At 45.6% G+C, this 27734-nt stretch overlaps 1 protein-coding gene across 3 annotated transcripts in view; it reads left to right on the forward strand.

Moving 5' to 3' along the window:
- Window positions 1–22483, forward strand: part of LOC140394968 (semaphorin-4E) — a 116624-nt gene extending 94141 nt beyond the window's left edge. For all 3 annotated transcript variants that reach the window (XM_072482228.1, XM_072482229.1, XM_072482230.1), the window contains exons 10-15: window positions 1118–1274; window positions 2710–2932; window positions 13452–13567; window positions 13680–13846; window positions 14039–14091; window positions 16742–22483. In XM_072482228.1, coding sequence (XP_072338329.1) covers window positions 1118–1274; window positions 2710–2932; window positions 13452–13567; window positions 13680–13846; window positions 14039–14091; window positions 16742–17535 — 1510 coding nt within the window. In that variant the 3' untranslated portion in view covers window positions 17536–22483. The remainder of the gene's footprint in view (window positions 1–1117; window positions 1275–2709; window positions 2933–13451; window positions 13568–13679; window positions 13847–14038; window positions 14092–16741) is intronic.
- The last annotated feature ends 5251 nt before the right edge of the window (window positions 22484–27734 follow it).

Consider the following 27734-nt stretch of genomic DNA (forward strand, 5'->3'; position numbering starts at 1 on the left):
TCCAAATTATCTTTGTTTCTGTTGCGAGATTAAAACACTCGGTGTCAACAGGCTATTCAACTGCAATGAGCAGCACAACACGGTCCAGTCCTGTTCGCATGGATGTAGGCTGGAACTCTCCGGCTGTTCGCTGGCGGAGCGTTTCTCTGGTCCTGCAGGTAGTGCATGCAGCCTGCAGGTTTCCCAGCGGCATGGAGTGGCTCCAATCGGAAATCCCAACGACAGCAGCGGGAGTAAAGAATCCCGCCGCCCAGCCACCGAATGGCTGCCACTGAGAAATACGTGGCTGGGAGGCCAGAGAATACCGCCCGTAGTTAACCACTGAATAGTGGTCACTGCCAGAAATGGGGGAAATATGGTTTTCTCTCTCTTCCCTCCCTGCTACTATCCCCTTGGACAATCATGCTAGTTTATCACCCTGAATACTGTCTTGACTAAGGTACAGTTGGAGAATTGAAAATGAAATCTATTGGTGAAAGAGGTGACATATCAATGTTGTTAACAAAGTCAAATGACACTTGTAGCAAAGGAAGACTTTATTTCTCTCCTGCAGGTAATAACCAGTACAGTGGGTTATGGTTTCATGAATGCCACTTGATGCGCAGTGCTTCCTCAAGTGGCTGTTCTTCATGTGAACTAAACAATGAATGTTAGCAGCATTTTAACTATGGGGGCATCACAATCAAATCAGATTATGTCTTCACCTGATATATGTATTCTATTGTGATGGTTCTTTTTATTTTATTCCTCCATAGCCTGGGGAGGGGGGGTTTGAGTACAATTGTAATGTCCCTGTTGGCTGAAATCAATTAAATCAGAATTTTTAAAATTCTGTTTTTGTTCCATATGCCCTGCATCAGCAGTGTTTCCCCTCTTTTCCCTCTTGTTTCCTATCCCTTTTTGTTAACAGCAGTGATATCTTTATTTAATTGTTGTTTAATGGGCACAGCTTAGTGTTGACCCCTCCAACATGTATTTCGTTGAAGACCCAGTCTGACTCCGCTGTGATGGCTTTCCATGCTTACACATGGAAAGTTGATAGGAGAGAGAAATATGCGAGTGTTCATCAATATCGTCCAATAAAAAAAGCAGTAATTCAAAGCTCTTATTTATGTAGGGGCAAACAAGACATTTCTGCAGTTTGTGCCTTTAGTATGGCAAAGATTCATGAAGTATTCAAAGAAGGAAAATACAAATCATCTGTGACAGTAGAACAGTCTCGACTCAAATGGGTGATGTACAGTGGAACAGTCCCCAGTCCTCGCCCAGGAGCTGTAAGTATTAAAACTTCCCTCCAGAAGATAATAGTCCTTCAAAAATAACCCAGAGCGACAGTACTTTTCTATGCTTTCCATCCAAACTTTTTTCATTCCATCAGTAATGTTTTAAAGTTCACTACAAGGCCGTTCAGATGACAAAATTGACTCTGACTTTGAGTTATCGTTCATGAATCATCATGACTTGTGGTTTCTTCCCCTGTTAAGTTTCTCCTTCTCTAAAAGATACTGATTCAGGCTAGGGTATAATTTCTTAAGTGATGGAAACTCCCAGTCCCCTCCCCCCGTCTCAATGCTTCGATAAACTGGAGTCCTGAGTAAGTGTCACTTCACGAAAGCAAATCCAAGTTCTGTCTTCAACTGAGATTCTTATGCAAGCACATTCCAGCAGGTACTGCAATCCTGGTGGTTGTATACCCCTCTATAGCATAATAACTTAATGTTATTGTCCCTACCCTTCATTCAGCTGAAATCAGCTACTTCAACACCGATCAGGGAAACCTTTATTTTGATGGTATGGAGTCCTCTAAAGTGTTCTGAAATAGCAGCTCTTCTTTATTGCTGTGCTCAAGACAGTAGGTTTCCATGAACTGTGCTGCCTCCCCAGGAGGTTACCAGCTGGAAATTTGTGGTTTAAGATCTGAACTATGTAAACAGGCCCAAAAAATGTAATTTAATGAAAGCATTTTGAACAGTGATCTTCTTAGCAGACTCCCCGAAGAATTCTAATTTCTTAAGAAATTCAGCAAAGCTGTTTTCCCCAATTACTGAAACATTAAATGCACCAGGTCCCACAGACGAGGAAAATTACCAGGATTATGAAGCGAGCAAAGGGACATTCCACGTACCCAGCAACTCCCATGATGATTTCTGAATATTATCGGATACCCTTTCCCAGTTAAGGGGCAATTTGGTGTGATTAGTCCACCTACCCTGCTCATCTTTTGGGTTGTGGGTATGAAACCCACGCAGACGCGGGGACAATGTGCAAACTCCACACGGACAGTGACCCGGGGCCAGGACTGAACCCTGGTCCTCGGTGCCGTGAAGCAGCAATGCTAACCACTGCGCCACTGTGCCGCCCTTATTATCAGATAACTTCTAATGTGCAGCTCAAGTGTGAGATTGTTGCACGAGGACAAGGTTTGTGCTCAGCTGTGATGGTCCCACAGTCAAATTGCCTGCCAGTATTCACTGTTCAGGCTCCTGTATGAAGCCGGGGCTCTGCTAGAACTTGTGAAACTAACCTCTGTCTTGAATTCTCACCTTTGGGAAAGGAAACAAAAAAAACTGTAATGGGACAAAAGGGAATATATATCTCGGCAGTGGATGTATCTCAGTTTTAATCAATAAAGTTAATAAATGCTTATCTCCAGTAGTTCAGCGCTCACTTGAAGGGCAGTTAACATGCAACTTCATTTCTCTTTCCTAGTGCATCAACAGTGACATCCGTAAGAACGGATTCAAGACTTCTTTAGATCTACCAGACAGAACACTCCAGTTCGTAAAAGATCATCCTTTAATGGATGATATAGTAACTCCCATCAACAATCAACCAAAGTTAATTAAAGAGGCAACAAAGTACACCCAGATCGTTGTAGACAGAGTTGTTGCCATCAATCGGAAAGAATATGATGTCATTTTTCTCGGAACGGGTAAAATATTTTCTATGCAAGTACTCTACTGTCAATTATCGCTGCTTCACACAATGTTAAATTTGCACTACCTTATTTTTGAACTGTTCTGTGATTGGATCAAAAGAAAGGGCTATCACACTATGGGCCAACTGTGGCCTGAGAAAGTGAGGCTTACAAAAGATTTAAATAGTTTACATAGAAACTATGCAGAATAATTCAAGAAATATTTGCACTGTGCCAGATACATAATCTATAATAGTGGGTCGCTTACAGTGAACTCCAATGCACTGATTCACTTCAGTAAATCAAGCTGTATTGTTTGAGCAGGTTAAATGTCATGAAATACCCAACAGTAAGGAAGTAACTCGATATACTTATATCCATGATGATGTTAGATGCAAATGCTAGAGAATTAAATATTTTCCCATTCCTATAACCTACTTTAACTATTAAGCACACCTGATTTGGTGATAGAATGGCTAAAATGCAGATTAAAACTACACTATCCAAGTGGTGTGCCACTGAACCAGTGTGATCCATACCAAATATCCTTGTGATCTTACAAATAGATCACTAATGCTGGGGTAGTATTTGCTAATCTCGTGTTGTGTGCACTCTTATTCATTTTTCATGACCTGTGTTTCTGGGTGTTTTTTGTGATTTTTAACTCTTCCTTTTGTCACCATCTGATTAGGGACCAGTAACTAAAATTGACAATATTTAAAATCCCAGTTACCCACCAAGTGAATAAAGCCACAAGATTCCAGTTTTAAACAAACAAAATCACAGAATTGTTATGATGCAGAAGGTGGCCATTTGGTCCATCACGTTTGCACCAGCTCTCCAAATGAACATTATGACTCTGTATCATTCCCCATACCCACACACATTGGGTGCAATTCTCCCATCGGGAGTCTTAAGTGCCGACGCCGAAGTGAAAACCGGAGCCCGCTCCCAGCCCCCTATTCTCCCGATCGCAGGCCAGACCCTATTTGAGGGCCCCCCGGCACAGGAACCCCCTACCCCCATCCCCACAGGCTGCCCCCCTCCCCCCCCCAGCGTTCCCGCGCTGTTCCCGCCGGCAGCGACCAGGTGTGGACGGCGTCGTATTGGGCAGGCCACTCGGCCCATCCGGGCCGGAGAATCGCCGCTCACCCGTTGCGAGCGGCGATTCTCCCAGCGGCAATCCGTGATTCTCTCCGTGCCAGTTTGCGGGGGGTGGGAGAATCGCGTCGGGGCGGCGTGGCGGGACACGCACGGCGCCCCGGCGATTCTCCCACCCGGCGTGGGGGGCGGGAATTCCGCCCATTGTTTCTATTTAAGTAATCATCTAAAGCAGTCTTGAATGCCTCAATTGAAACCTACCTGCACCACACTTACTAGCAGTGCATTCTCGACCTGAACCACTTATTGTGTGAAAACATTTTTTTCACATCACATTTCCTTCTTTTGCAAAGCATTTAAAATCTGTACCCACTTGTTGATCCTTTTACTAGCCCACTCCACCAACTTGTCTTTGTCGTTTTGAAGTTCTACACTGTCCTCGTCACAGTTTACAATACTTCCAAGTTTCCTATCATTCGCAAACTCTGAAATTGCCCCCTGCACACCAATACGTAGATCATTAATATATACCAAGAAAAATAAGGGTACCAATACCGACCTCTCAGGAACTCCACTGCAAACCTTCATCAAGCTGAAATAATACCCATTTACCATTACTCTCTGTTTCCTATTATGCAGCTAATTTTGTATCCACATTGCTACTTTTATTTCATGAGCTATAACTTCTCTCACAAGTTTGTTGCGTGGCACTGTATCGAATGACTTTTGAAAGTCCATGTACACCACATCGGCAGTATCGGCCCTTTCTGTTACCTCTTCAAAAAAACTCCCAAGTTTCTTTTTAAAAAAATTTAGAGTACCCAATTCTTTTTTTCCAATTAAAGGGCAATTTAGCGTGGCCAATCCACCTACCCTGCACATCTTTTGGGTTGTGGGGGTGAAACCCACGCAAACACGGGGAGAATGTGCAAACTCCACACGGACAGTGACACGGGACCGGGAGAGTATTCCATTGCAGATAGGTGGAGAGTATTCCATTGCTTCCCTGACTTCTGCCATGTAAATGGTGGCAGGCTTTGGGGAATTAGAAAGTGAATTAATTGCCTCAAAATTCCTAGCCTCTGACCTACTCTTGTAACCATAGAATTTATACGGCTGGTTCAGTAAATGATATTGAAGATGGGGGATTCAGCGATGGTGATACATTTAATTCAAGGGAAGATGGTTAAATTCTCTTTCTTGTTGAAGATGGCCATTACCTGATACTTGTTGAGAGTGATTGTATTTGCCACTTATCAGTCCAAGCCTGAATGTTGTTGAGGTCTTGCTGTATAATGGCACAAATTGCCTGTGTCTGAGGAGTTATTATGGTACTGAACATTGTCCAATCATGAGCAAACGCCCCACTTCTGACCTTTCTGATGATGGGGAGATCATTGATGAAGCAGCTAAATATGATCGGCCATAATACACTGCAGTTTTGGTCTCCTTATCTGAGGAAGGAAATGAAATGAAAATCGCTTATTGTCACAAGTAGGCTTCAAATAAAGTTACTGTAAAAAGCCCCTAGTTGCCACATTCCAGCGCCTGTTCAGGGAGGCTGGTACGGGAATTGAACCGCGCTGCTGGCCTGCCTTGGTCTGCTTTAAAAGCCAGCTATTTAGCCCTGTGCTAAACCCGCCAGGATGTTGTCGCTCTGGAGGGAGTGCAGAGAAGATTTATCGGACTGATTCCTGGGATGGCAGGACTGCCGTATGAGGAGAGATTGAGTCAGTTAAGATTGTATTTGCTGGAGTTCATTAGAATGAAGGGGGATCTCACAGAAACCCAGAAACTTCTAACAGGGCTAGACAGGATAGATTCAAGAATGATTTTCCAGATAGTGGGGGTGTCCAGAACCAGGGGCGAAATTCTCCCCCAACGGCGCGATGTCCGCCGACTGGCGCCAAAAACGGCGCCAATCAGACGGGCATCGCGCCGGCCCAAAGGTGCGGAATGCTCCGCATCTTTGGCGGCCTAGCCCTAACATTGAGGGGCTAGGCCAACGGCGGAGGGATTTCTGCCCCGCCAGCTGGCGGAAATGGCGTTTGTTGCCCCGCCAGCTGGCGCGGAACTGCGGCGCATGCGCGGGAGCGTCAGCGGCCGCTGTCAGTTTCCCGGGCATGCGCAGTGGGGAGAGTCTCTTCCGCCTCCGCCATGGTGGAGGCCGTGGCGGAGGCGGAAGGGAAAGAGTGCCCCCACGGCACAGGCCCGCCCGCGGATCGGTGGGCCCCGATCGCAGGCCAGGCCACCGTGGGAGCACCCCCCGGGGTCAGATCGGCCTGCAGAGCCGCCCCAGAGCCCGCCCACGCCGCCTGGTCCCGCCGGTAAATACCAGGTTTGATTTACGCCGGCGGGACAGGCAATTTCTGGGCCGGAGAATCCAGCGGGGGGTCCCGCCAACCGGCGCGGCCCGATTCCCGCCCCCGCCCAATCTCCAGAGACTTCGGCGGGGGCGGGATTCACGGCGGCCAACGGCCATTCTCCGACCCGGCGGGGGGTCGGAGAATGACGCCCCAGGGGCCACAGTCTGAGAATATGGTGGAGACATTTTAGGACAGAGATGAGGAGAAATTTCTTCACCCAGAGAGTGGTTAGCTACCACAGAAAGTAGTTGAGACCAAAACATTGTATGTTTTCAACAAGCAGTTAGATATAGCATTTGGGGTGAAGGGGATCAAAGGATATCAGGGGAAGGCAGGCTCTATTGAGGATATTGAATTGGATGATCAGCCATGACCATAATGAATGATGGTGCAGCCTCAAAAGGCTGAACGGCCGCTCCTGCTCCTATTTTCTATGTTTCTATGTTACCTTGAGGATCTCCTGAGATGGAGATGGATGGCCTCCAGCAACCCCTTTGTGCTTGGTATGACTCCAACACATTTCCATTAACTTCAATTTTGCTCGTGCTCCTTAATGCTACACTGGGTCAAATGCTGCCTTGATGTGAATGGCAGTCACTCTCGCCTCTCTTTTGTCCATCTCCAAACTATTTTTCTTTAAATTGAATCATTTACTCTTCAGCGAGGCAGTTTGAGATTCAAGGGTATATTGTGTATCCAGGAGGTCACGGATGCCATTGTCAAGGCACATAACTTTGTCAATTTCGACCAGATCAGGCAAGCCAGGAAGCAAGAGCACTGGGGTTTGCTGAGATTTGCGGGTTTCCACAGGGGCAGAGTGCCAACAACTGCACCCACATGGCTTTAAGATCTCCATGACAACCCAGTATGTGAACTGTAAGGGCTTCCACTTGCCCAGCGTTCAGCTGGTCTGCGACCATAACAAATGGATCATGCGGGGGGATTATGTGATGTGAGCGGTGAAGCGACTGCGGTTTCCTGAGCTCTGGCTTTGTTCGTCTTTTAATTCTTTACTTTATTCTTGTGCACATTTCATAATTGTCTTTTTTCGGACAATGTGCTTGATAATATGTCCCTGGATGATCCTGATTGGAGTTTTGTGATGAGGAGCCGAGTTAAATCGTAAAGAATCTTTGTGTGATTGACGCGGTCGGAGTCGGCTGGGGTGGGGCCCAGCTTACTGTGACGTTGTTGCTGATGAGCGGGCCTGTGGCTGGGCGGTGCAGTGGACATCGGGATGATGACTGCCTCAGACAGCGTTGTTTTGGATGATGATCTCAGCTCCGTGTTACGGTCTTTAGTGCTCCTTGAGAAACCATGAGGTATCCTTGAGAGGCGCAGGGGAGAATCCGCGCATCTGATGGAGCACTTTCCATGGTGAGGGCCCGCCTTCGATTTGTTGAAATGCTGCTGCATGGCGTGTTGCATATCCTGACGGATTCAACAGACAGGGTCCAGGCAAGGAGTGTCCGTGTGTCCGGTTTCTGGCAGGAAGTGAGAGGCGAATTCCCAACTGAGTTTGAAGATTGGCTGCCATGCTTTAGTATCCTTGAGGGGCGGCACGGTAGCATAGTGGTTAGCACAGTTGCTTCACAGCTCCAAGGCCCCAGGTTCAATTCCCGGCTTGGGTCACTGTCTGTGTGGAATCTGCAAATTCTCCCCGTGTGTGTGCGTGGGTTTCCTCCGGGTGCTCCGGTTTCCTCCCACAGTCCAAAGATGTGCAGGTTAGGTGGATTGGCCGTGCTAAATTGCCCTTAGTGTCCAGAAAGGTTAGGTGGGGTTACTGGGTTAGGGGGATAGGGTGGCGGCATGGGGCTTAAGTAGGGTGCTCTTTCCAAGGGCCGGTGCAGACTCAATAGGCTGAATAGCCTCCTCCTGCACTGTAAATTCTATGGTCTATGGATTTGGAGGCCGAGCATATCAGATTCGTCAGAACACGATGTACCTGGTCTTTGAAGCCTGTGGTTGGTTGTGCGCCCCCCCCCCCCCCCCCCCCCCCCCAAACTGCTGGCCTTATATTATCCTCTTAAGTGAAGGTTCTTCATTCGTTGGAATCGTTGCAACACCCTGAGACGTGTTCGATGATCCTGTCATGGCTTTGGTCTTTTCAAGCAACATAGATCATGTTATTATCCTGCGGTTCTTTAATAATCCTGGACGTTGCTGCCTTACGATTATGCTGTCGATTATTTGTTGTTTTTTCTCCTGTAACGATGTGCGAGATGTGAGCACGAGGGCAGCGTTGCCTGTTATCCTGTTCTACAAAAATCAAATTTAAGTCGATTATGCGAAATGTGGTTTGTGCACAGTTTTACTCATTTTTATGAGCAGTTATTATCCTTGCTGTTATGGAAAGAGAGTGTACTTGGACACCTTTTATCTCGTTGATAGTGAAAGTGAGTGGGGCCACGGCAGAGTGATGGGTGAATGATCGGTGTGGAGTTAGGTGGTAGGTTTAGTTAAGCTCTGTGAGATTGAGGATAGTACCCCAGTTAGAGCTAACCGTATCAGGGGTGCGATTCTCCAACCCCCCACCGGGTCGGAGAATCGCCGGGGGCCGAATTCTCCGCCACCGGATATTTGGCGGGGGCGGGAATCGCGCCGCGCCAGTCGGCGGAAATCCTCCGGCGATTCTCCGGTCCGCGATGGGCCGAAGTCCCGCCACTGTCAACCCACGCCAGCTGGCGTGGATTGAACCACCTTTCGAACGGCGGGACAAGGCGGCGCGGGCCGGCTCCGGGATCCTGGGGGTGCGCGGGGCAATCTGGCCCTGGGGGGTGGCCCCACGGTGGCCTGGCCCGCGATCGGGGCCCACCGATCCGCAGGCGGGCCTGTGCCGAGGGGCCGCTCTTTTCCTTCCGCCTTCGCCATGGTCTCCACTATGGCGGAGGCGGAAGAGACCCCCTCCACTGCGCATGCGCGGGGATGCCGTGAGCGGCCGCTGACGCTCCCGCGCATGCGCCGCACGGCAAAGTCATTTCCGCACCAGCCGGCGAGGCGGAAATCAGTCCGGCGCAGGCCTAGCCCCTCAAAGTGAGGGCTCGGCCCCCCCAAGATGCGGAGAAGTCCGCACCTTTGGGGTGGCGCGATGCCGGTCTGATTCGCGCCGTTTTTGGCGCCGGTCGGCGGACATCGCGCCGATTGCGGAGAATCCCGCCCCAGGTTTTTATTTTAATTGTTATTTTGAATTTAAGAATCCGTGCTTTTCTCAGTTGATGTCTTTCGATGGCCTGGGAAGGACTGGGTTCCTTCTGACTTTTCCTTGAGATCGGTGTTTTTACGGAATGACTGGTGGTGCGAGGCGGCATGGTGGCGCAGTGGTTAGCACTGGGACTGCGGCGCTGGGGACCCGGGTTCGGATCCTGGCCCTGGGTCACTGTCCGTGTGGAGTTTGCACATTCTCCCCGTGTCTGCGTGGGTTTCACCCCCACAACCCAAAGATGTGCAGGTTGGGTGGATTGACCACGCTAAATTGCCCCTTAATTGGAGGGGGGAAAAAAATTAGGTATTCTAAATTTATTTCTTTTTAAAATGACTGGTGGTGCATGCCGAGGTGGGCTTGGTTAACCCTTGATTGATTTGTTGACTGGTCCTAGATGCCAGCCTCAACCGGGTAGACCCAATCATCGAAGAGATGAAGAATCGTCAAGACATCCAACAATTGAGTGCCCAGGGAGGGGGGAGCCAACTCCCTCCTTCCCAGTACAATAGGGGGAAACACTCGGGTGTTTTTCCTTTAAGGGGTCTTTTTTTCTTCTCTTCATCTGGGTGAGCAGTGTGGTGTTCATTGGGGGAGTTGCACAGCCCTGGGTGTGGTTGAGGAGGTCCCGGGTGAAATGACTTTAGTGTGTCAGAGAGTGCTGGGCTAGGCCAGGTATGGTGCTGTGTTGGTATGCTGTTGCCCCCTTGTGGTCAGGATGCTTTTTTATTTGGTTGAACAAGTTTTTTTCTTTCTCATTTGGGCGTTTTTCCCTTGAGGAGATTTTTCTTCTTTCCATCTGGGTGAGCAGTGTGCTATTATAAATCCTGGTTTGGTTCGGTGAGATTCCCATTATTGTACTGAGAATGGGGGAGTTAGCTTCCCCCTCCCTGGGTACCCAATTGTTGGGTGTCTTGACGATTCCTCTTCTCTTCGGTGATGGGGTCTTCCCGGTTGAGGCTGGTGTAATGGTAACTGCCCTGGGTGTGGTTGTGGAGGTACAGGGCTGGCTGGGGTATCATTTTTGGGATGTGCTGGACGTTCTAGGGGTGCTGACGTTTGTGTGCTGAGTGTCTGGTGCTGTGGTTGGTATCCTGTTGTCCTCTGGAGCTTGGGGATGACCCTTCTTGAAGGCACTTATTAGGGATATCCTGAGAGGACTCTTCTGTTCACAGGGCCTTGGGTTGAGCCGCGTTCTGTACTTAGTTGAGAATCATGTATAGACCCAATAACGGTAACCACTTGGTAGGGTGGAGCACAAAGGAAGAAATTGGAACTTGTCAGAAAGGCATCTTGATAATCATAGGAGATTTTAATGTACATATAGACTAGAAAAGTCAGATGGGCAAAGGTAGCCTAGATGAGGAATTCATTGGATGTTTTCAGGATAGATTCTCAGAACAGCATGTTCTGGAGCCAACCAGAGAGAAGGCTATACTAAACCTGGTACTGTGCATGGAGATGGGAGTAATTAATGATCCCATAGTGAAGGTACCCCTAAGTTGTAGCGAGCTTGGTATGATTGAATTTTACATTCAGCTTGAGGGAGAGAGGAGTGGGTCCGAGACTATGGACGGAATGTTCACAATTTTTGGAAAGTGGTGCAGCGGGTGGGAAATCCGACGTTAAAGCCGTCAGCCCCATCAGCAGCTTTCTCCGCCGTGTCATTTGGCTCATAGCTGAAAAGAAGTGAAGGGCCTGGCCTGCCAGCAACTTTGGGTTTAAAAGGCACACCAATATAAAAAAATAGAAACATGAGGATGCCCCAGCACCAACGTGAATGGATTATGTAACAGGCAGGCCGGGATTATCAAGCGTAGAGGCCTGATAATCAGATGTAAATGTATTCCAATGATGTTGAATGTTGGTGTTCCCAATAAGCCATTGGTGAGGGGTGGGACAATCTCAACGGGAACTCCTGCCGGCGTAAATCACATTTTTGGCTTCTCGTGGGATTTCCCACTCCATCTCGGTGCACAATGCCAGGTTTAGTATAGCCTGCTCTCTGCTGCCAATCCTGCCTGCCGAAACTGGGAATGGGGAATCCACCCCTATGTTTTTAAATTTAAATAAGGGAAATTATGAGGGCATGAAAGCTGAGTCGGCTAAAGTGAATTGGCAAATTAGGTTAAGGGATAGGTCAATAGAGATGCAATGATGAACATTTAAGGGAATATTTCAGAATGCACAAAATAGATGCATTCCATGGAGTAAGAAAAGTCCAAGGGATGGACCCATACCCTGTGGTTAACTAGAAACTGGGGGGCAGCACGGTGGCACAGTGGTTAGCACTGCTGCCTCACGGCACCGAGGTCCCAGGTTCGATCCCGACCAAGGGTTACAGTCCGTGTGGAGTTTGCACATTCTCCCCGTGTTTGCGTGGGTTTCACCCCCACAATCCAAAGATGTGCAGGGTAGGTGGATTGACCACGCTAAATTGCCCCTTAATTGGAAAAAATTAATTGGGTACTCTAAATTTTTTTAAAAATAGTATTAAACTTAAAGAAAAGGCATATGATTGTGCAAAGACAGGTGGCAGGTTAGAAGATTGGATAGAATATAAGGAACAGCAAAGGAGGTAGCAAGGTGGTGCAGTGGTTAGCACTGCTGCCTCACGGCGCTGAGGACCGGGTTCGATTCCGCCCCTGGGTCACTGTCCATGTGGAATTTGCACATTCTCCCCATCCCCCACAACCCAAAGTTGTGCATGGTGGGTGGATTGGTCACGCTAAATTGCCCCTTAATTGGGGGAAAAAAAGAATTGGGTACTGTAAATTTATTTTTTTAAATTCTGTTTCTATCCCCAAGGATGCTGCCAGACAGGCTGAGTTTTTGTTTAGCACAGGGCTAAATCGCTGACTTTGAAAGCAGACCGAGGCAGGCCAGCAGCACCGTTCAATACCGTACCAGCCTCCCCGAACAGGCGCCGGAATGTGGCGACTAGGGGCTTTTCACAGTAACTTCATTTGAAGCCTACTTGTGACAATAAGCGATTTTCATTCATTTCCAGCACTTTCTAATTTTATTTCAGATCGCCAGCCTCCATAGTATTTTGCCTTCATTGTAGTTGGATTGCAAAACCCTTTTGATCCAAATCTGTTTGCCTGGCTCTGGCAGTGAATGCATTTCTCTTGGTTGCTGGTGGTTCAAAACCTCAAACTATTTTCAAAAGATCTGACATCTTTTGTTTTATTAACATTGCAAATATTTTGTATAAAGTGGGGAACCTGATCGCCACAAGTTTGTTGCTCATGGAAATCCTATTGGACAACAGTGACCTTGAAGGAAATGGGGTTAATACCCAATCTCATTTCATGTAGATCCTGCAGCAAGGAGAGAGAAGAAAGTTTCACTCCATCAGATGGACCAAACCCAAGAAGTAAAAGGACAGTTTCCAAAGCCATATACCCATCTGGATGCTCTTCGTTTGAGCTTTAAACAAATTCTCAGATTTTAATTGTGTTGGTGCCGTTGTTTCCTCTGGGCGGTACTGTAGCACAGTGGTTAGCACTGTTGCTTCACAGCGTCAGGGACCAGGACTCGATTCCCAGCTTGGGTCACTGTCTGTGCGGAGTCTGCATGTTTTCCCCTTGTCTGCGCGGGTTTCCTCCGGGTGCTCCGGTTTCCTCCCACAAGCCCCTTGGGTGAATTGGACATTCTGAATTCTCCCTCCGTGTACCCGAACAGGAGCCGGATTGTGGTGACGAGGGGATTTTCACAGTAAATTCATTGCAGTGTTAATGTAAGCCTACTTGTGACACTGATAAAGATTATTATTCTGAAAAATATCGTGAGCATTCATAATCATATTTGTTGCAAAACCTTATTTTAAACCTGTCCGTCAAAGAAATCACGTGTTGTTTTTCAGATAGTGGATACCTGCACAAGGCCCTCAGCTTGAAGACAGAAATGTTTATTATTGAGCAGGTGCAGATGTTTATTTCTGCAGAACCAGTACAAAATCTACAGCTTTCTTCAAGGAGGGTAAAATACATCTAAAGCCAAGTGCATTTTTCTTTTGTGAATTATTTTACTTTGAATGTGGATTTCATTATATATGGTATCAATTTCCAAACTGTCATTTTATTTCTCCTAGGGTCAACTATATGTTGGATCCCCATCACAGGTATTACAAGTACCTGTCGCTGTTTGTACTCGGTATCTGGGCTGTTGGGACTGTGTGCTGGCAAGAGACCCTTACTGCGCATGGGACAAAACCACAAGCCAGTGTGTTGAAATTTCAAACAAAAATACTGAAGTGCTGTAAGTAAACCATGCAACAATGAGTACATTTGAAGCAGATGTTTAAATGTGTCATCATTTGGAAGCATTTAGCTGTTTACTAATAAGGACAGGACAGCTAAGCTACACAGCTTTGGTTCATTTATTGAGATTATTATTTGCTGGCACAGTCTTTTTGATCTCTATTTTAATGTCTACTGTTACATTCCTTAGGAACTTAATTCAGAATATAGAGAATGGAGATCCTTCAGCATGCCCCAGCTATGGTACGTTTCCTATTTACAGCTCTAATGCTGGGTTGTTCTCCACTTTTTCTTCTTGCTCTTTCTCTCCCTCCCCCAGACTTCATCAAAAATTCGAACTTGTTTTTTTGATATATTCTGCTGCTTATTTCACAAAGCTGTGCCTTTGGTGAACGTAACATCCTGTACGCAGAATGACAATTTTTTTTTTTTTAATTTAGAGTACCCAATTCATTTTTTCCAATTAAGGGGCAATTTTGTGTGGCCAATCCACCTAGCCTGCACATTCTTGGGTTGTGGGGGTGAAACCCACACAAACATGGGAGAATGTGCAAACTCCACACGTACAGTGTCCCAGAGCTGGGATCGAACCTGGGACCTCGGCGCCGTGAGGCAACAATGATAACCCACTGTGCCACCGTGCTGCCTTAGAATAACAAATTTTGATGGATGCATTTTATTTAAAGCCCCCAGTCCCAGTGCAGAGTCCTGGGACTATTCTGTTATGTGAGGTTCTGGAGGGAAAGGGGTCGACCTGTGATCCTAAGTAAATTGTGACCACGTGTACACCCTTTGTTCATTCTACAGCTCAGGACATTGCAAAATACACCTCATCCTCACCAGAAACCCATTTCTTGAAGCACAATCTCTATAGTGCAAGGCAACTGGATAATGAAACTAATTATAACTGAGGAGAAGTAATGGAGCAAATCACAGTAGCACAGTTAGCAGTGTTGCTTCACAGCACCAGGGTCCCAGGTTCAATTCACGGCTTGGGTCACTGTATGTGCGGAGTCAGCACATTCTCCCCGTGTCTGCATGGGTTTCCTCCCGGTGCTCCGATTTCCTCCCACAAGTCCCGAAAGATGTACTGTTAGGTAATTTGGACATTCTGAATTCTCCCACTGTGTATCCGAACAGGGGCCGGAATATGGCGGCTAGGGGCTTTTCACAGTAACTCCATTGCAGTGTTCATGTAAGCCTACTTATGATAATAAGCATTATTATTATTATTATTAATAAGTCGGCCTGAACTACTATTCCAAAATTAATTTACTTACGCGCACATTCTATTTTCAACTATTTTCCGTATACCTGCTGTTGGGGCTCTTATTTTATCTTCTAATAAGAGTCGATACTCCGGTTGATTTGAGGTGTCAAGAATACAACTTTATTGCTAATTATTCACTTGAATACACTTGAATAAGAACTGAATCAAAACTTAGAAATTAAATATCAAACAATACATAAAAAGGTTGAACAAATGGCAAAAATCATAAAACATAAAGAATTCACTTTAACACAAACAAACAGATAGATAATTCAAGAATTTAGGGATTCAGGAACAAAGACCTTGACCACGAGGTCCTACTTTAAGGAAATTCTTATCTCTGGTTTAACCCCTCATTTACTCTCATTGGTTTCTAATTCTCAGCTGAGATCTCCTGGTTTGTTCAAATGAATATCTGTTACTTAGAGGATGATTTATTAATCAAACATTGGACATGACTTAAGATTGACTGATACCTATCAAAACTAGCTCAGCGCCTATATGCGCAGTCTTAGGAAAATTACTGGATACGTTTGTCACGCTTTCCGTGTTACACAACTCGGCCCGGAGACCTTGCTGTAACTGATTAGTTCATACATTCTTAGTGCTGAATACACTGGAATACAATGACTAATTCATCCTATGATACAATGACTGAAACAATGTCTGGATTCCCACAGTCAAGACACTTTTAATGATTTTTATCTCTCAACTACATGCATTCAAATAGTACCTAAAACTGACTCAGTAACCTGTGCATACACACTATTTCTCCCTCCCTAACAGTAATGTAACTGTACTTCTACACCACATGGACTGCAGCGGTTCGAGAAGGTGGTTCACCACCACCTTCTCGAGAGAAATTAGGGTTGAACAACAAATGTTGGCCTTGCCAGCGGCGCTCCCGTCTCATTAAAAAAAATAAAGAATGGTGCATTAAGCAATTAAAGGCCTAGCCAGTTGATGCCCACCTACCGTAAACTGAACTTTAAAAAAAAAAAAAGAATAGTTGGGGAATAACGAACAGAAGGAGTAAGGTGGGATGTGAATGAGATCAAAATAATGAAAATCATGCAATGGATGAATTATATAGATGAATTCATTGGTAAGCTTGCAAGCTATCGTCAGACAAGTGAGTGACGCGTTTTGAACTTTTCTTAGCTCGCTGATTGAACAGTGCTGTTTAGCTGTGCCACTTTTCGAGCTGTTTTTACTGACTGGCCTGGGTATGTTTTTAATGGTTTTGTGGCAGCTTGGGAATCACAAGTTAGATTGCTCAGTCTGAGGATTGTCTCAAATAGGCTGAGCTGTTGAAATGGCCAACTTCTAAAACTCAGTAAAATGTTGAGACTCCTATTAATGGCTTCAGTGCCCTTAGGCTACAGAAAGATAGAATTAGACAGAGTTCCTGCTGCAGAGCGTTAACCAGTGGCCCCTCCTGGGGCACCTGTGCTGAATGCAAAGGTACAATAGTCTGATAATGCCCATTGTTGAAGATTGCTCATTAAAAATGCCGAATAGGCAAATGCCCATTAACTGTAGTTGATTCCATTCTTTTATTTTCAAGTATTTAAACAGTGAATATTCCTAATATTAAAATTCATATTGTTTTTTTTAATTCAGAAAACTTCAAAACAGAAATCCAGATGATTGTACCTGGAAACAACCTGGTATTGGATTGCAGTTCTATATCTAACTTGGCTAACATGCAGTGGCTACTAAACAAAAGAGTGGTTCCAGCAACAAATTCAAGATACATCTATTTCAGTGATGGGCTGTTAATATTTAATGTTTCTGTAGCAGACGAAGGACAATATGACTGCCAGTCTGTTGAAACCGTGGCTGGGAAACCATTTGCACAAGTCATAGCAAGATACCTCCTCCATTCTGTTCACGGACCCCGCATAGATCAACAATCAATTCCAACCAGGGCACTTCCTGGTGCAAAGTCTGCAGTTTCCATTATGCCAACCTCACCAGGCAATACTGTTCGCATTGGTAACTTGCCTATGACACAGAGTTACATTCAGACCGAATTTACCTTAAAGGGTTTCCTGGTACTCTTTGTCATGATGTTCATACTTCTCCTGGCATGGAATCTTTATAAAGGACATGTGCCGATGCTGTTGCGTCCATCGAGAAATGGAAATACACCAAGAGTGCCGCCAACCCTTCTAAACAATTCAGTGCAGCAAATGGAGGAGAAACCGCCATCGCCTAAAGCCCCTGAACTACAGGACACGCTCAGCAATGTTGACATCCCACTTACCTGCATTACCAGTGAATGTTCAGTTGAGAAGAACAGCAACAATAACTCTATTCTAGAAGAGAATACTAACTCCAGCTGCGCTAGGCCATTGTTTGTCCTTGATGAGTTAGACTATATTGATGCTGATCAGACTGAGTCAAAAGCATGAGCATAAGGAAAGGGCACTGACGTTTAGGGAAATTCTCATGGTGTAAAATGCTATGTGAGAGCAGTCAGGTAATACTGAGGACCATACCCCTCTCCTACCCTTTACATTTCCCTTGGCAACCTCACACAGACCCTTCTGAAAGGAGTTGCTTTATCCTGACTAATAGTAATGTGGGGGTGTAAGGTATACATTCAGTAATAGACCAAAGACTATCAGAAATCCTATGTGAGGGTGTGGTATTCTACTTTATGTATATTTCTCCCTAAGAAGAGAGAGAATGTTCTTTATATGCTTTTATATTTAAAAAAAACACTACAAGTTAAAAATACTAAGGGTTTGTATTGGAAAGGTACTATCAGTTAACTCGATGATTCAGCGCTCCCAGCAAGGAAACCATAATTAAATGCACTGTGGATTGGCAACAGGGGACAATTCCCTCATCCTCTGATCCACATTCTCTGTTTGTAGCTGTCCTCTGGGAGCATGGACTCACTGAATTTCCCTTTGTTTTCTCTACAAGGAAGGACCACATTATACTTATGCTGCTGTGATTCAATCTTACTCTGTTTTTCTTTAATGTGTGTTCTTGCATGTGATCGTGGGTTACTTGCAGCACCACTGTTTCACATCTGTAGTATCAAATCCACAATGACCATACATTTGCCGAGCTTTTTACTTTTATGGTTGGCATTGGTAAAAATCATTTTCTGCAAGTGAATAAAATGTTAAATGTTTAGAGAAGTAAACGACAAATTTTAAATTTTTCCCCATTTGGACAGGTGGGCCTGATGGGTTTTGTGGAAACCAGGAATAATCATAATATAGTTTTAACAGTTCTCCTTTTTCTGTTCAAAGTTCTTAAAGAGAAATTACCTAAGAACTTTGATTGGGTAGCTCACCGGTCCAATCTAATTGGTTGTCCTTTTTGAGGTTTAACCTTGTCCGATGATGTCATTCACCTTTTTTAAGGGTGAAGACAAGGCTACTTGGATCTTAGCTGGTGACGCCTGATAGCTGTGGGGTTAAAATGTTCAACAGTCAGAATATGTAGTCAGCGTTGACAGAGTTTCCATATCTTTCTGAAATTTATCAGGATGATAAAAGCAGCCAAGCCAAGGTTCCTATGGATGTCTGATTTGTCATGTACAGTGACCTGTGCTAGAAAGTGATATCCCAAAACAATCTATTAGCATCTGCTGCCTTGGCTGAGGCAGGAAGAATGACCACTCCAGTGAGGAACTGGAATATTGTTGTGGAAACATACCGAGAATCAGTACTTTCTGGAAGGGAAAAGAGTTGAAGTTAGGGACTGGGGATGTGGAGGTTAGGAATTGGAGAGGAGGAAAATGTTGATAGTGTGATTTAAAAGCTCCATGAGCTGTAAAGTATAAAGCCAAACTCATACCTTACACCTGAGCTGAGCAGCTTTTTCAATTGTAGTAACCCACACATTTTTGTTTAAATCTTGCAACTATTCTAAGTCTTAAACATTCCATTATTATGACAATTGAGATAGATCTTTTTGTGCTACCCCATATCCCAATTCAGAACAAGTCCCATTCACCTATCACCCTCTGTGTTGATCGACATTGGGTCCCCATCCAACAAGTTCCAACTTGATTTTTAAATTGTTATCCTGGTTTTTATCCCACCAAAGACTCACTCCTCCATATCCCTGTAACGTCCTGCAGCCCTACAACCCTCAAAAATATCTGCACTCCTCTAGTTCAGGCCTCCAGCGCTTCCCGAGTTAAATCATTCCCAACATTGGCCACCAAGCCTTCTGCTGTCAAGCCCTGAGCTCAGGAATACCCTCCCTAAATCTCTCTGACTCTTCACGTGAGCCCAGTATCAGATTTTGTTTGATTTCACTTCTGTGAAGTGCCCTATGCACTCTGTTAAAGGCTGTACATAAATGCAATTTGTTGTTCAAAATTCTACAAAAGTGTCTTGAAAATATATTTGAAAATGTTTTTTTTTAAATGTAGATTTTTTTCATTTGTCTTTTCCTTAAAGAAGGACTGGTTGAGTATTACTAAATTCACATTTTAATGTGCATGTTTCAGCTGAGGTTTGTGACAATGTCTCGATCTGATAACTTCCACCACACTACTCAAATTCTTTATTGTACAGGCAAAGTTATATTTTTATACTTGATTTTTTGCGTTTTGGTTGTTTTATATGTTTTAATGTCATATATTAAGTTTTGTAAGATTTCTCTTTCCAGCACACATTCATCTATGTATCCTGTGAAACCGCCAGAAGACCATACTTGGCATTAACTGATGGATTTTTTAAAGGGTGAAAATGACATATCCCATTGATGATTTATAACCCAGACATCTCTGGGGCATTGGAGGTGTCTCGGATAAAACTGAAATCTAAGTGGTATGTTCGTAAATGTGTTATTACTATTAATACACCTGGGACGCTAGTAGTTACCTCACCACCACTCCCTCCTCCCCCACAGTCACTCTTGGTAAACTTGTTGTTCCATGTCTCCTGCCGGCTTCCCTTTGATGGGTTTTCTGGGGTATGGGATACCGATAGAACTCCATGCATTTTTTATGTTCTCATTCTGCAACAATACGAAAAGGGAAGTGGATTTGGAGGCAGATGTTGCATTAAATGTGCAGGTGGAAGGGAATTATCTAGAGAGAGCAAATGAACCTACGCAATATTTTCCTTTCTCTTCCTGTGAGGAAGTGTCTGACCTGCGCTCGGTCACAAGCTACAGTGGCAAAGTCGAAATCAGGAACACCACAGTAAATAATATTAGCTACAGTCAAAGACCAACGTGGAATAAACCACGCTGAAATATCATCACGAGTGGATTCTGAGATTGGAATGCTGGCTCCCAACATCGTTAGTGAATAACCATATGCCTAAATGTTTCCCTTTTTAAAATAAATTTAAAGTACCCAATTATCTTTTTCCCATTAAGGGGCAATTTAGCGTGGCCAATCCACCTAACCTGCACATATTTGGGTAGTGGGGTGAGACCCAAGCAGACACGGGGGGAATGCAAACTCCACACAGTGCCTAAATTTTTCCCTTTGCTAACTGATTCTCACCTGCAGCATCACTACATTCAGTTTGACCTGCGCAGTAATGCTAAAGGACTGTCCATTTATTATATTCTGTATTATAAAGGTGATGCATTATTTCTTACAATATAAGAGCATTCTATTTCCACCCACCAATGCAAAGATATGTCTGACAAGCAAGTGGGAGAATATCAGAAACTTTGCATTGCATTGTACCAATAACAAACACCGAGGGGAAATACCTAAAATTAAGTTATTTTAGAGTAGGCTTTAATTTTGTAATTATTTTGTTTGTCCATTTATTCAAAAAAATAAAAGCTGTGCACAATTTCTGTCACACCCATAATCCTAACTGCATACATGCGCTTGGAATTTTTTTAAAAATAAAGCTCTCCTTGTGTTCAATCTATGAAAATTTAGCACTGTGTAAATATCTCACTTTAATGAAAATGTGAGCGGCACCTTTCATTGCATCTTGTCAGATGTGATTTTGTTGAGAAATATTTTGCGTCAATTTACTGCAGAGAGCTAACAGGTTAATGGGCATTAAAGGGGTCACTTACATTCACTCTGTTTTTTGTCCAAACTTTTCCTTTGTCTAGATGGATAAATGTACCTGCCTTACATGAAGATCCCAAGTTCAGTTCCCCATGCATCTTGAATTGGCTGATCCCAGCCAGAGCAATAACTGAGCTCAGTATGCCTGTGGGCAGGGGAATAAAAATCAGATCGGTTCCGGTTCCTGATCCCTAATTAATGAGTTCCTGTTGGTGGGCGACCAATGAGGACAAGGTTCAGTTTGACTATGTTGGCCTCCATTGTCAAAAGACCAAGTCACTGAAACTCCACAGCAGAGATAGCTACTTTGATGAAATGCCAGAATGCCTGTGGAATTGCATCCCAGCAAGGGTCTATGTGATCAGGAGATGAAGAAGAATTGGGGATGGAAAACTAGATGGGAAGAGGTTAAATTGCAAAAGTTGGCCTTGCTGTAATACCAAGAAAGAATTTGGTATCCAAAAATAATCTGATTATAGGCACATTGCTATTGATAAGTGGGTGGCACAGTGGTTAGTACTACTGCCTCACAGACCAGGGTCCCAGGTTCAAATCCAGCCTTGGGTGACTGTATGGAGTTTGCACGTTCTCCCATGTATGTGTTGGTTTCCTCCAGATGTTCCCATTTCCCCTCTCAATCCAAAGATGTGTAGGTTAGGTGGGTTGGCCATGCTAAAATCCCCAGGGATGTGCAGGTTAGGTGAGGTCACTGGGTGGGCTGCTCTTTTGGAGGGCCGATGCAGCCTCGATGGGCCTCCTGCACTGTAGGGATTCTAAAAAGGGAAATTGCCACTAAAGTATTGGCTTCGTGGTCTTTGTTGCATTTTCTTAACTCTGGTCAACTGTAACTTTCCACAAGAAACCTTTTATTGACACCTCTTAAAATATGTTCGCTCTGTTGTGTGAATGCTTTCATCAAAATGTTAACGAGCGTTTTCATAGTAGTGTGTTTTTCATGTGCAACCCTTTCCAATTTTTAACAATGTTTTTTCTGTTAAATCCTGCAAAGGTGATGGCTGCCTTTTAAAACTACAGTACCAAACTAATGCATTAAAAAATATATATATAATGAATATTTTCAAGTGAAATTATAAAAATGTACAGAGCTATCGCCGATTTCTGCATATGTAACATTTTTAGAATGAATACACAATTTGTAATGTTGCTGGAGAATGCTACTGCCCTCAGTTATGAAACAGCATATGCTTCCTCCATCAAACACTACCAAACGCTATTTACTAATGCAACTTTTCAAAAGATTACTTTGATTTTAAAAATGCTTCCAAACACTATTTAAACAAAATTCTTGTACAGAAATTGATTAAATGAGATTTTAATGTTTCTCCAGATGCTTCTTCTTTTGTAGCCCTCTCATGCTGAATGGGAACCACAGGAATGGTCCTATCCACCTATTTTGGTGATGGCATTATCTATCTGGTGGTCTTATCTATCTGGTGGGGGAATATACCATAAATGGCAATACTCTTTCGAATATAAAAAGTGAGAGAGATCTGGCCGTACAGGTCCACAGATCTTTGAAAGTAGCAACACAAGTGGACAAGATAGTCAAGAAAGCATATGGAATCGAGGGCATGGAGTATAAAACTGGCAAGTCATGCAACAGTTGTATAGAACCTTGATACAGCTGCACTTGGAATATTGCGCACAATTCTAGCCACCACACTACCGGAAGGATGTGGAGGCTTGGGAGATGGTGCAGAGGAGGTTTACCAGGATATTGCCTGGTCTGGAGGGTGTTAGCTATGCGGAGAGGCTGAATAGATTCGGACTGTTTTCATTAGATGGAGGTTGTGGGGTGACCTGATAGAGGTCTACAAGATTATGAGGGGCATGGATAAAGTGGATGGGCAGGCACTCTTTTCCAGGGTAGAGGGTTCAGTCACCAGGAGGCATAGGTTTAAGGTCCATGGGGCAAAGTTTAGAAGAGATGTGTGCGGTTTTTTACACAGAGGGTGGTGAGTGCCTGGAACGCGGAGGTTGTGGAAGCAGATACATTAACGGTGTTCAACAGGCATCTTGACAAATACATGGATAGGATGGGTATAGAGGGATACGGCACTAGGAAGTGCTGAGGGTTTTGGCCAAGGGTGGTAGGACCGATACAGGCTTGGAGGGGTAAAGGGTCGGTTCCTGTGCTGTTTTCTTTGTTCTATCTGTTTTCAAAATAGCAAACATTTAATTGTTTCACAGATCTGCAGACATTGCTGTGGTGCGAATTGCCATGATGCGATCCTTCCTGCAGCCCACTTGTGGATGATGAAAGTACCATGTGATGTGATACTGAGATCCATGGATTTAAATTTATGCTTTGTGTAGAGCTGGCTGGGGCATCAGTAAGGGCAGGATAGTTGGACTTGATTGTCTTGTACTAGGGGAAGAAAAAATTCATCAATATCTTTCTCCTGAGTGGTATCTGGCGTCCCCTACTGGAAAGTGTGTGTGTACCATGTGAGAATTAGGTGCAGCTCTGAGGGCAAAATTGTTTTTTTAATATAAAGCGGCAATTGGGCTCTGATATGAAGAATGGCAAAGAGGGAGGCTGTGGATCTTCATCGCTGCACGAGTCAGTGCCTGAATCTTTTTGAAATTGTTACGTGGGCTTAATGAATCAGCAATGACGTCAGTAATTTCAGCAAAACTCGGAAGAGGCTACCTATGAGTTGCCTTGGTTATTACTTTCAATGAAACACATTTCAGCATAATACGCCAGCTTTGGTATATTTTGGTTCAGAGGAAACATGAATATGTGAGCTCTGTTGCGAGTTCTGCCTCCTTTACTTGAACAAGGTGTCACGCAAGTCTCCAGACACCTGCCTTCGAGGGTGTAAGGGCAGGGATTTAAAAATCCAAAGTTTAAAAAAAAAATCAATTTAAAAGAAAAAACCTTTTCACCTGATTATTTAACAAACATATTTTACAATATCACGACTTCATGATAGCAAGGTTCCATACTTTATACCTTAACAAAATATATGAGCTAGGCCATGAGTAATATATAAAGAAAGAACTTGCATTTATCTAAAGCCTTTGATTTCAGAAGGTCTCAAGTGCTTTACCAAATATGTACTTTTTGAAGTACCTCACAGGAGGGTCAGTCCTCCCGCCGCTCCTGCCTGGGCCCTCCCACCCACCAACGCCCCCTACAGGCGCCCCCCTCCCAGGTCAACCGTTTTCCCCACCAGCGCCGTCTAGGGGTGACGAAGCTGCCATGGAGGCCGAAGCCACGCTCCCGGAGTCGCAGGCGCCTGGACCCCCACCGGAATCACCTCCGAGGCCCAGACGATCCCAGAGGACGACCAGGGCACCCGACCGACTGATTGCTTCATCTTAACCGATCTGTAACTGTAAATAATAAACACTGACTGTATATATCTGCCATGACTGTAAATATCCTCTAAACATTGTAAGGAGGTATCACGGTACCTCCATATTTGATCATACCATGTTGAATACAGTTGTAGCCGCTGGCCATCACCCCCGGTGGACTTTTTTTAACAGTGGGTGAATGTGGTATCAGGTATTGCAGCACCTGAGAGGCTGAAGTCCATTGGTTAAACCTGGGGGTTTACCATTGGCTGTATAGTATGTAGCTCCGCCCTGATAGGTGGGGTATAAGAGTCGGTGCCGTCCCAGCAGCCCTCATTCTGTACCTGAGCTGCGGGGGAACAGTTCTAGTCTATTAAAGCCTTCAGTTATGCTTTAACCTCGTCTTTGCAGTTATTGATCATGCATCAATTTAATAGACTACAACTTAAGTTGAAAGGATGGATCTCCGAATCAAGCTGGAGTGTCTGCAACTCAGTCCCCACGCGGCGAACTCAGCGGCGACTTTTAGGCACTGGCTGGCGTGTTTCAAAGGCTACCTTGAGACGGCTGGAGGCACACCCTCGAGGGAGCAGAAACTGCATCTCCTGCACTCAACGGTAAGCCCTGGGATCTACACCCTCATCGAGGAGGTGGAAGACTTTGATGCAGCAATCAAACTTTTAAAAGGACATTATATCCGCCCGGTAAATCAGGTCTACACATGTCACCTGCTTGCAACGAGATGACAAAGCCCCGGGGAATCGTTGGAGGAGATCTACTGCGCGCTACTGGTACTGGGCAGAAGCTGTGGCTGCCCGCAAGTTTTGGCGAGCGAGCACACGGAACTCCTAGTCCGGGATGCCTTCGTAGCAGGTATGAGCTCCTCAGAGATCCGCCAGCTTCTTTTAGAGAAAGACACCCTGGGACTTAGAGAGGCACGGGCCCTGGCAGGGTCCATGGACGTTGCTTCCAGGAACGCACAATCCTATGTGCCCAACCACGCGGCGGCCCCCTGTGCAGCGTGGAATCCCGCAGCGGCAGCCCCACAGACTTTCCCCGTGTCCCCGCATGCCTGTCCTGTAAGGCGGCCCGCCAACTCCGCTGGGCCCCGCCGTTTCTTCTGCGGGCAGGCAAAGCAGCCCTGCCAACGCTGCCCGGCCCGCACCTCCACCTTCAGTTATGCTTTAACCTCGTCTTTGCAGTTATTGATCGTGCATCAGTTGTGAAGTAAGTTTGAAAAGCAAAAAAGCTGTCCGCTTTCTTTTCAAGTATTGATCCTAAATAAATTTAGTCGCCAGCACAAATAATACTCTGATTTCACACAAAACTATTACACCAATGATTTGTTTCCAAAGCCTTTTTTGCTTGCTGGATGGTGTCTTAAAGATGCCTGAATGTGTCAAAGTGAACAATTTTAGCCCCTTCCCCCAAACACGTTTTATTCATTAACACAGCACGGAAATAAAATCAAGTTACACTTGAACATCAAGTATTGTGACTGATGGGAACTTCCGGTGACGGCGGGCGGGAGGCAGCCGCGCGTTGGAGGGCTCCCGTTCGGGAACGGCATTGTCGGGGGTTAACGCCTGGTCCTAGGGCCAGCGAAAGCAGTAAAAGTCGGGAGACAGCACAGAGGAGAAGAATGTTGAAGACCAGCAAAAAAACGGCCGTGAAAAGAGCGGCCGAAAGTCCGTCGGGGAGTGGAAAGGTCACCGCGGGGTCAGTAAAGAAAATGGAGGCTGGAGCACCAGGGGAGGCCGCATTGTTTAACGGCTGAAGGAATAACTAAGGTGATGGCTGCGGAATTCGAAAAGCAGTTTGCAAAATGCATGGAGACGGTGAGGAAGGAGATGAGAGAGGTTTTGAGTGCGCTGGTGGAGGAGGCGATTTCCCCGGTGATGACGGCGGTGGCGAGTGCAGTGGCGGAGGTGCAAGAGCAAGGGGAGGCGCTGAAGGAAGTGGAGGAGACGTTATTGCAGCACGGTGATCAACTTGCCTCGATGGGGAAGGAGATGCAGAAGGTGATGGACATTAACAAGGATCTGCAAGGAAAAGTGAAAGACCTGGAAAACAGATCCAGGCGACAGAATGAGGATTGTGGGGCTGCCCGAAGGAGTTGAAGGACCGAAGCCGACTGAGTATTTTGCCGCAATGCTGGCAAAACTATTGGGGGAGGGGGTGGAACCCTCCCGATATGAACTGGATCGGGCTCATCGGTCGTGGAGGCCTGTACCAAAGGCGAGTGAGCCGCCAAGGGCAGTGACTCTGTGCTACCGTAGGTACAGTGTGAAGGAGAAGGTCCTGAGCTGGGCCAAGCAGAAGCGAGTGGTGCAGTGGGCTGGAGCTGGTATACGTGTATACCAGGACTTTATGGTGGAGCTGGCGAGGAAGCGGGCTGCCTTCAACCGGGTGAAGAGGGCACTGTACATGAGCACGGTGCAGTGTGGCATTGTATATCCAGCGAAGCTGAGGGTGACTTATAAGCTCGGGGACTTTTATTTTGGAACGGCGGAAGCAGCGGAGGAGTTTGCGAAGGCAGAAGGACTGGCAGAACTGACAAATTGAGAAATGGCCATGTGCCGATGTAACCTCATGACTGTATTTTCTTCTTTTTTGTTTCACTGCGCGCGGGTGTAGGGGCTAAAGGAGCCAATGTTGTATATATTTGGACAAGGGAAGGGATGGGACTTTCACTCGAAATGAGGGCTCTTTGGGGTGTAGGTGGATATGCGGGGTGTGTGTGCTAAAAGGGGATCTCTGGGCTTTCCTAGGGCTGGGCAAGGGGGAAAGGGACCCGGGCGGGGGCCTCCCTGCTGGCCGGTTTAAGCCGGCCAGTGAGCGGGAGTGAGGTGGGGGGAGGGGCTGCGACCGTCGGAGTCTGGCAGAACAGGGTCCGAGTGGTCTAGCCGGGGTGGAAAATTGGGGGGAAGGAACCGAAGTTGGGAGGAGGAGTTTTACAAGAGGCAATGGACAGGAGGAGCTGGAGACTTGGGGGGTGGGGGTGTACAACTCTTGGGTATCATGTACGGTACTCTTTCAGAGGCTGGATGGAGTTGAGTGTAGGGGGAGTGGACTATATAGGTAAATGGTGACCATGGGCGGTCCCGGACTCCTTTTTCTTTTTCTCCTTTGTTTTTTGTTTCCACCGTGGGAGGGTTTGGTTTATTGGATGCATATATTGACAGGTGGGCCGTTGTTTGGGGTGGTGGGAGGATGGGATCATTGGTATTGTTAAGGGGATTGATTTTGTATTTGTTACCATTTACT

This window comes from Scyliorhinus torazame, chromosome 18 (genome assembly GCF_047496885.1).
Source record: "Scyliorhinus torazame isolate Kashiwa2021f chromosome 18, sScyTor2.1, whole genome shotgun sequence".
Classification (NCBI taxonomy): Eukaryota; Metazoa; Chordata; class Chondrichthyes; order Carcharhiniformes; family Scyliorhinidae; genus Scyliorhinus; species Scyliorhinus torazame.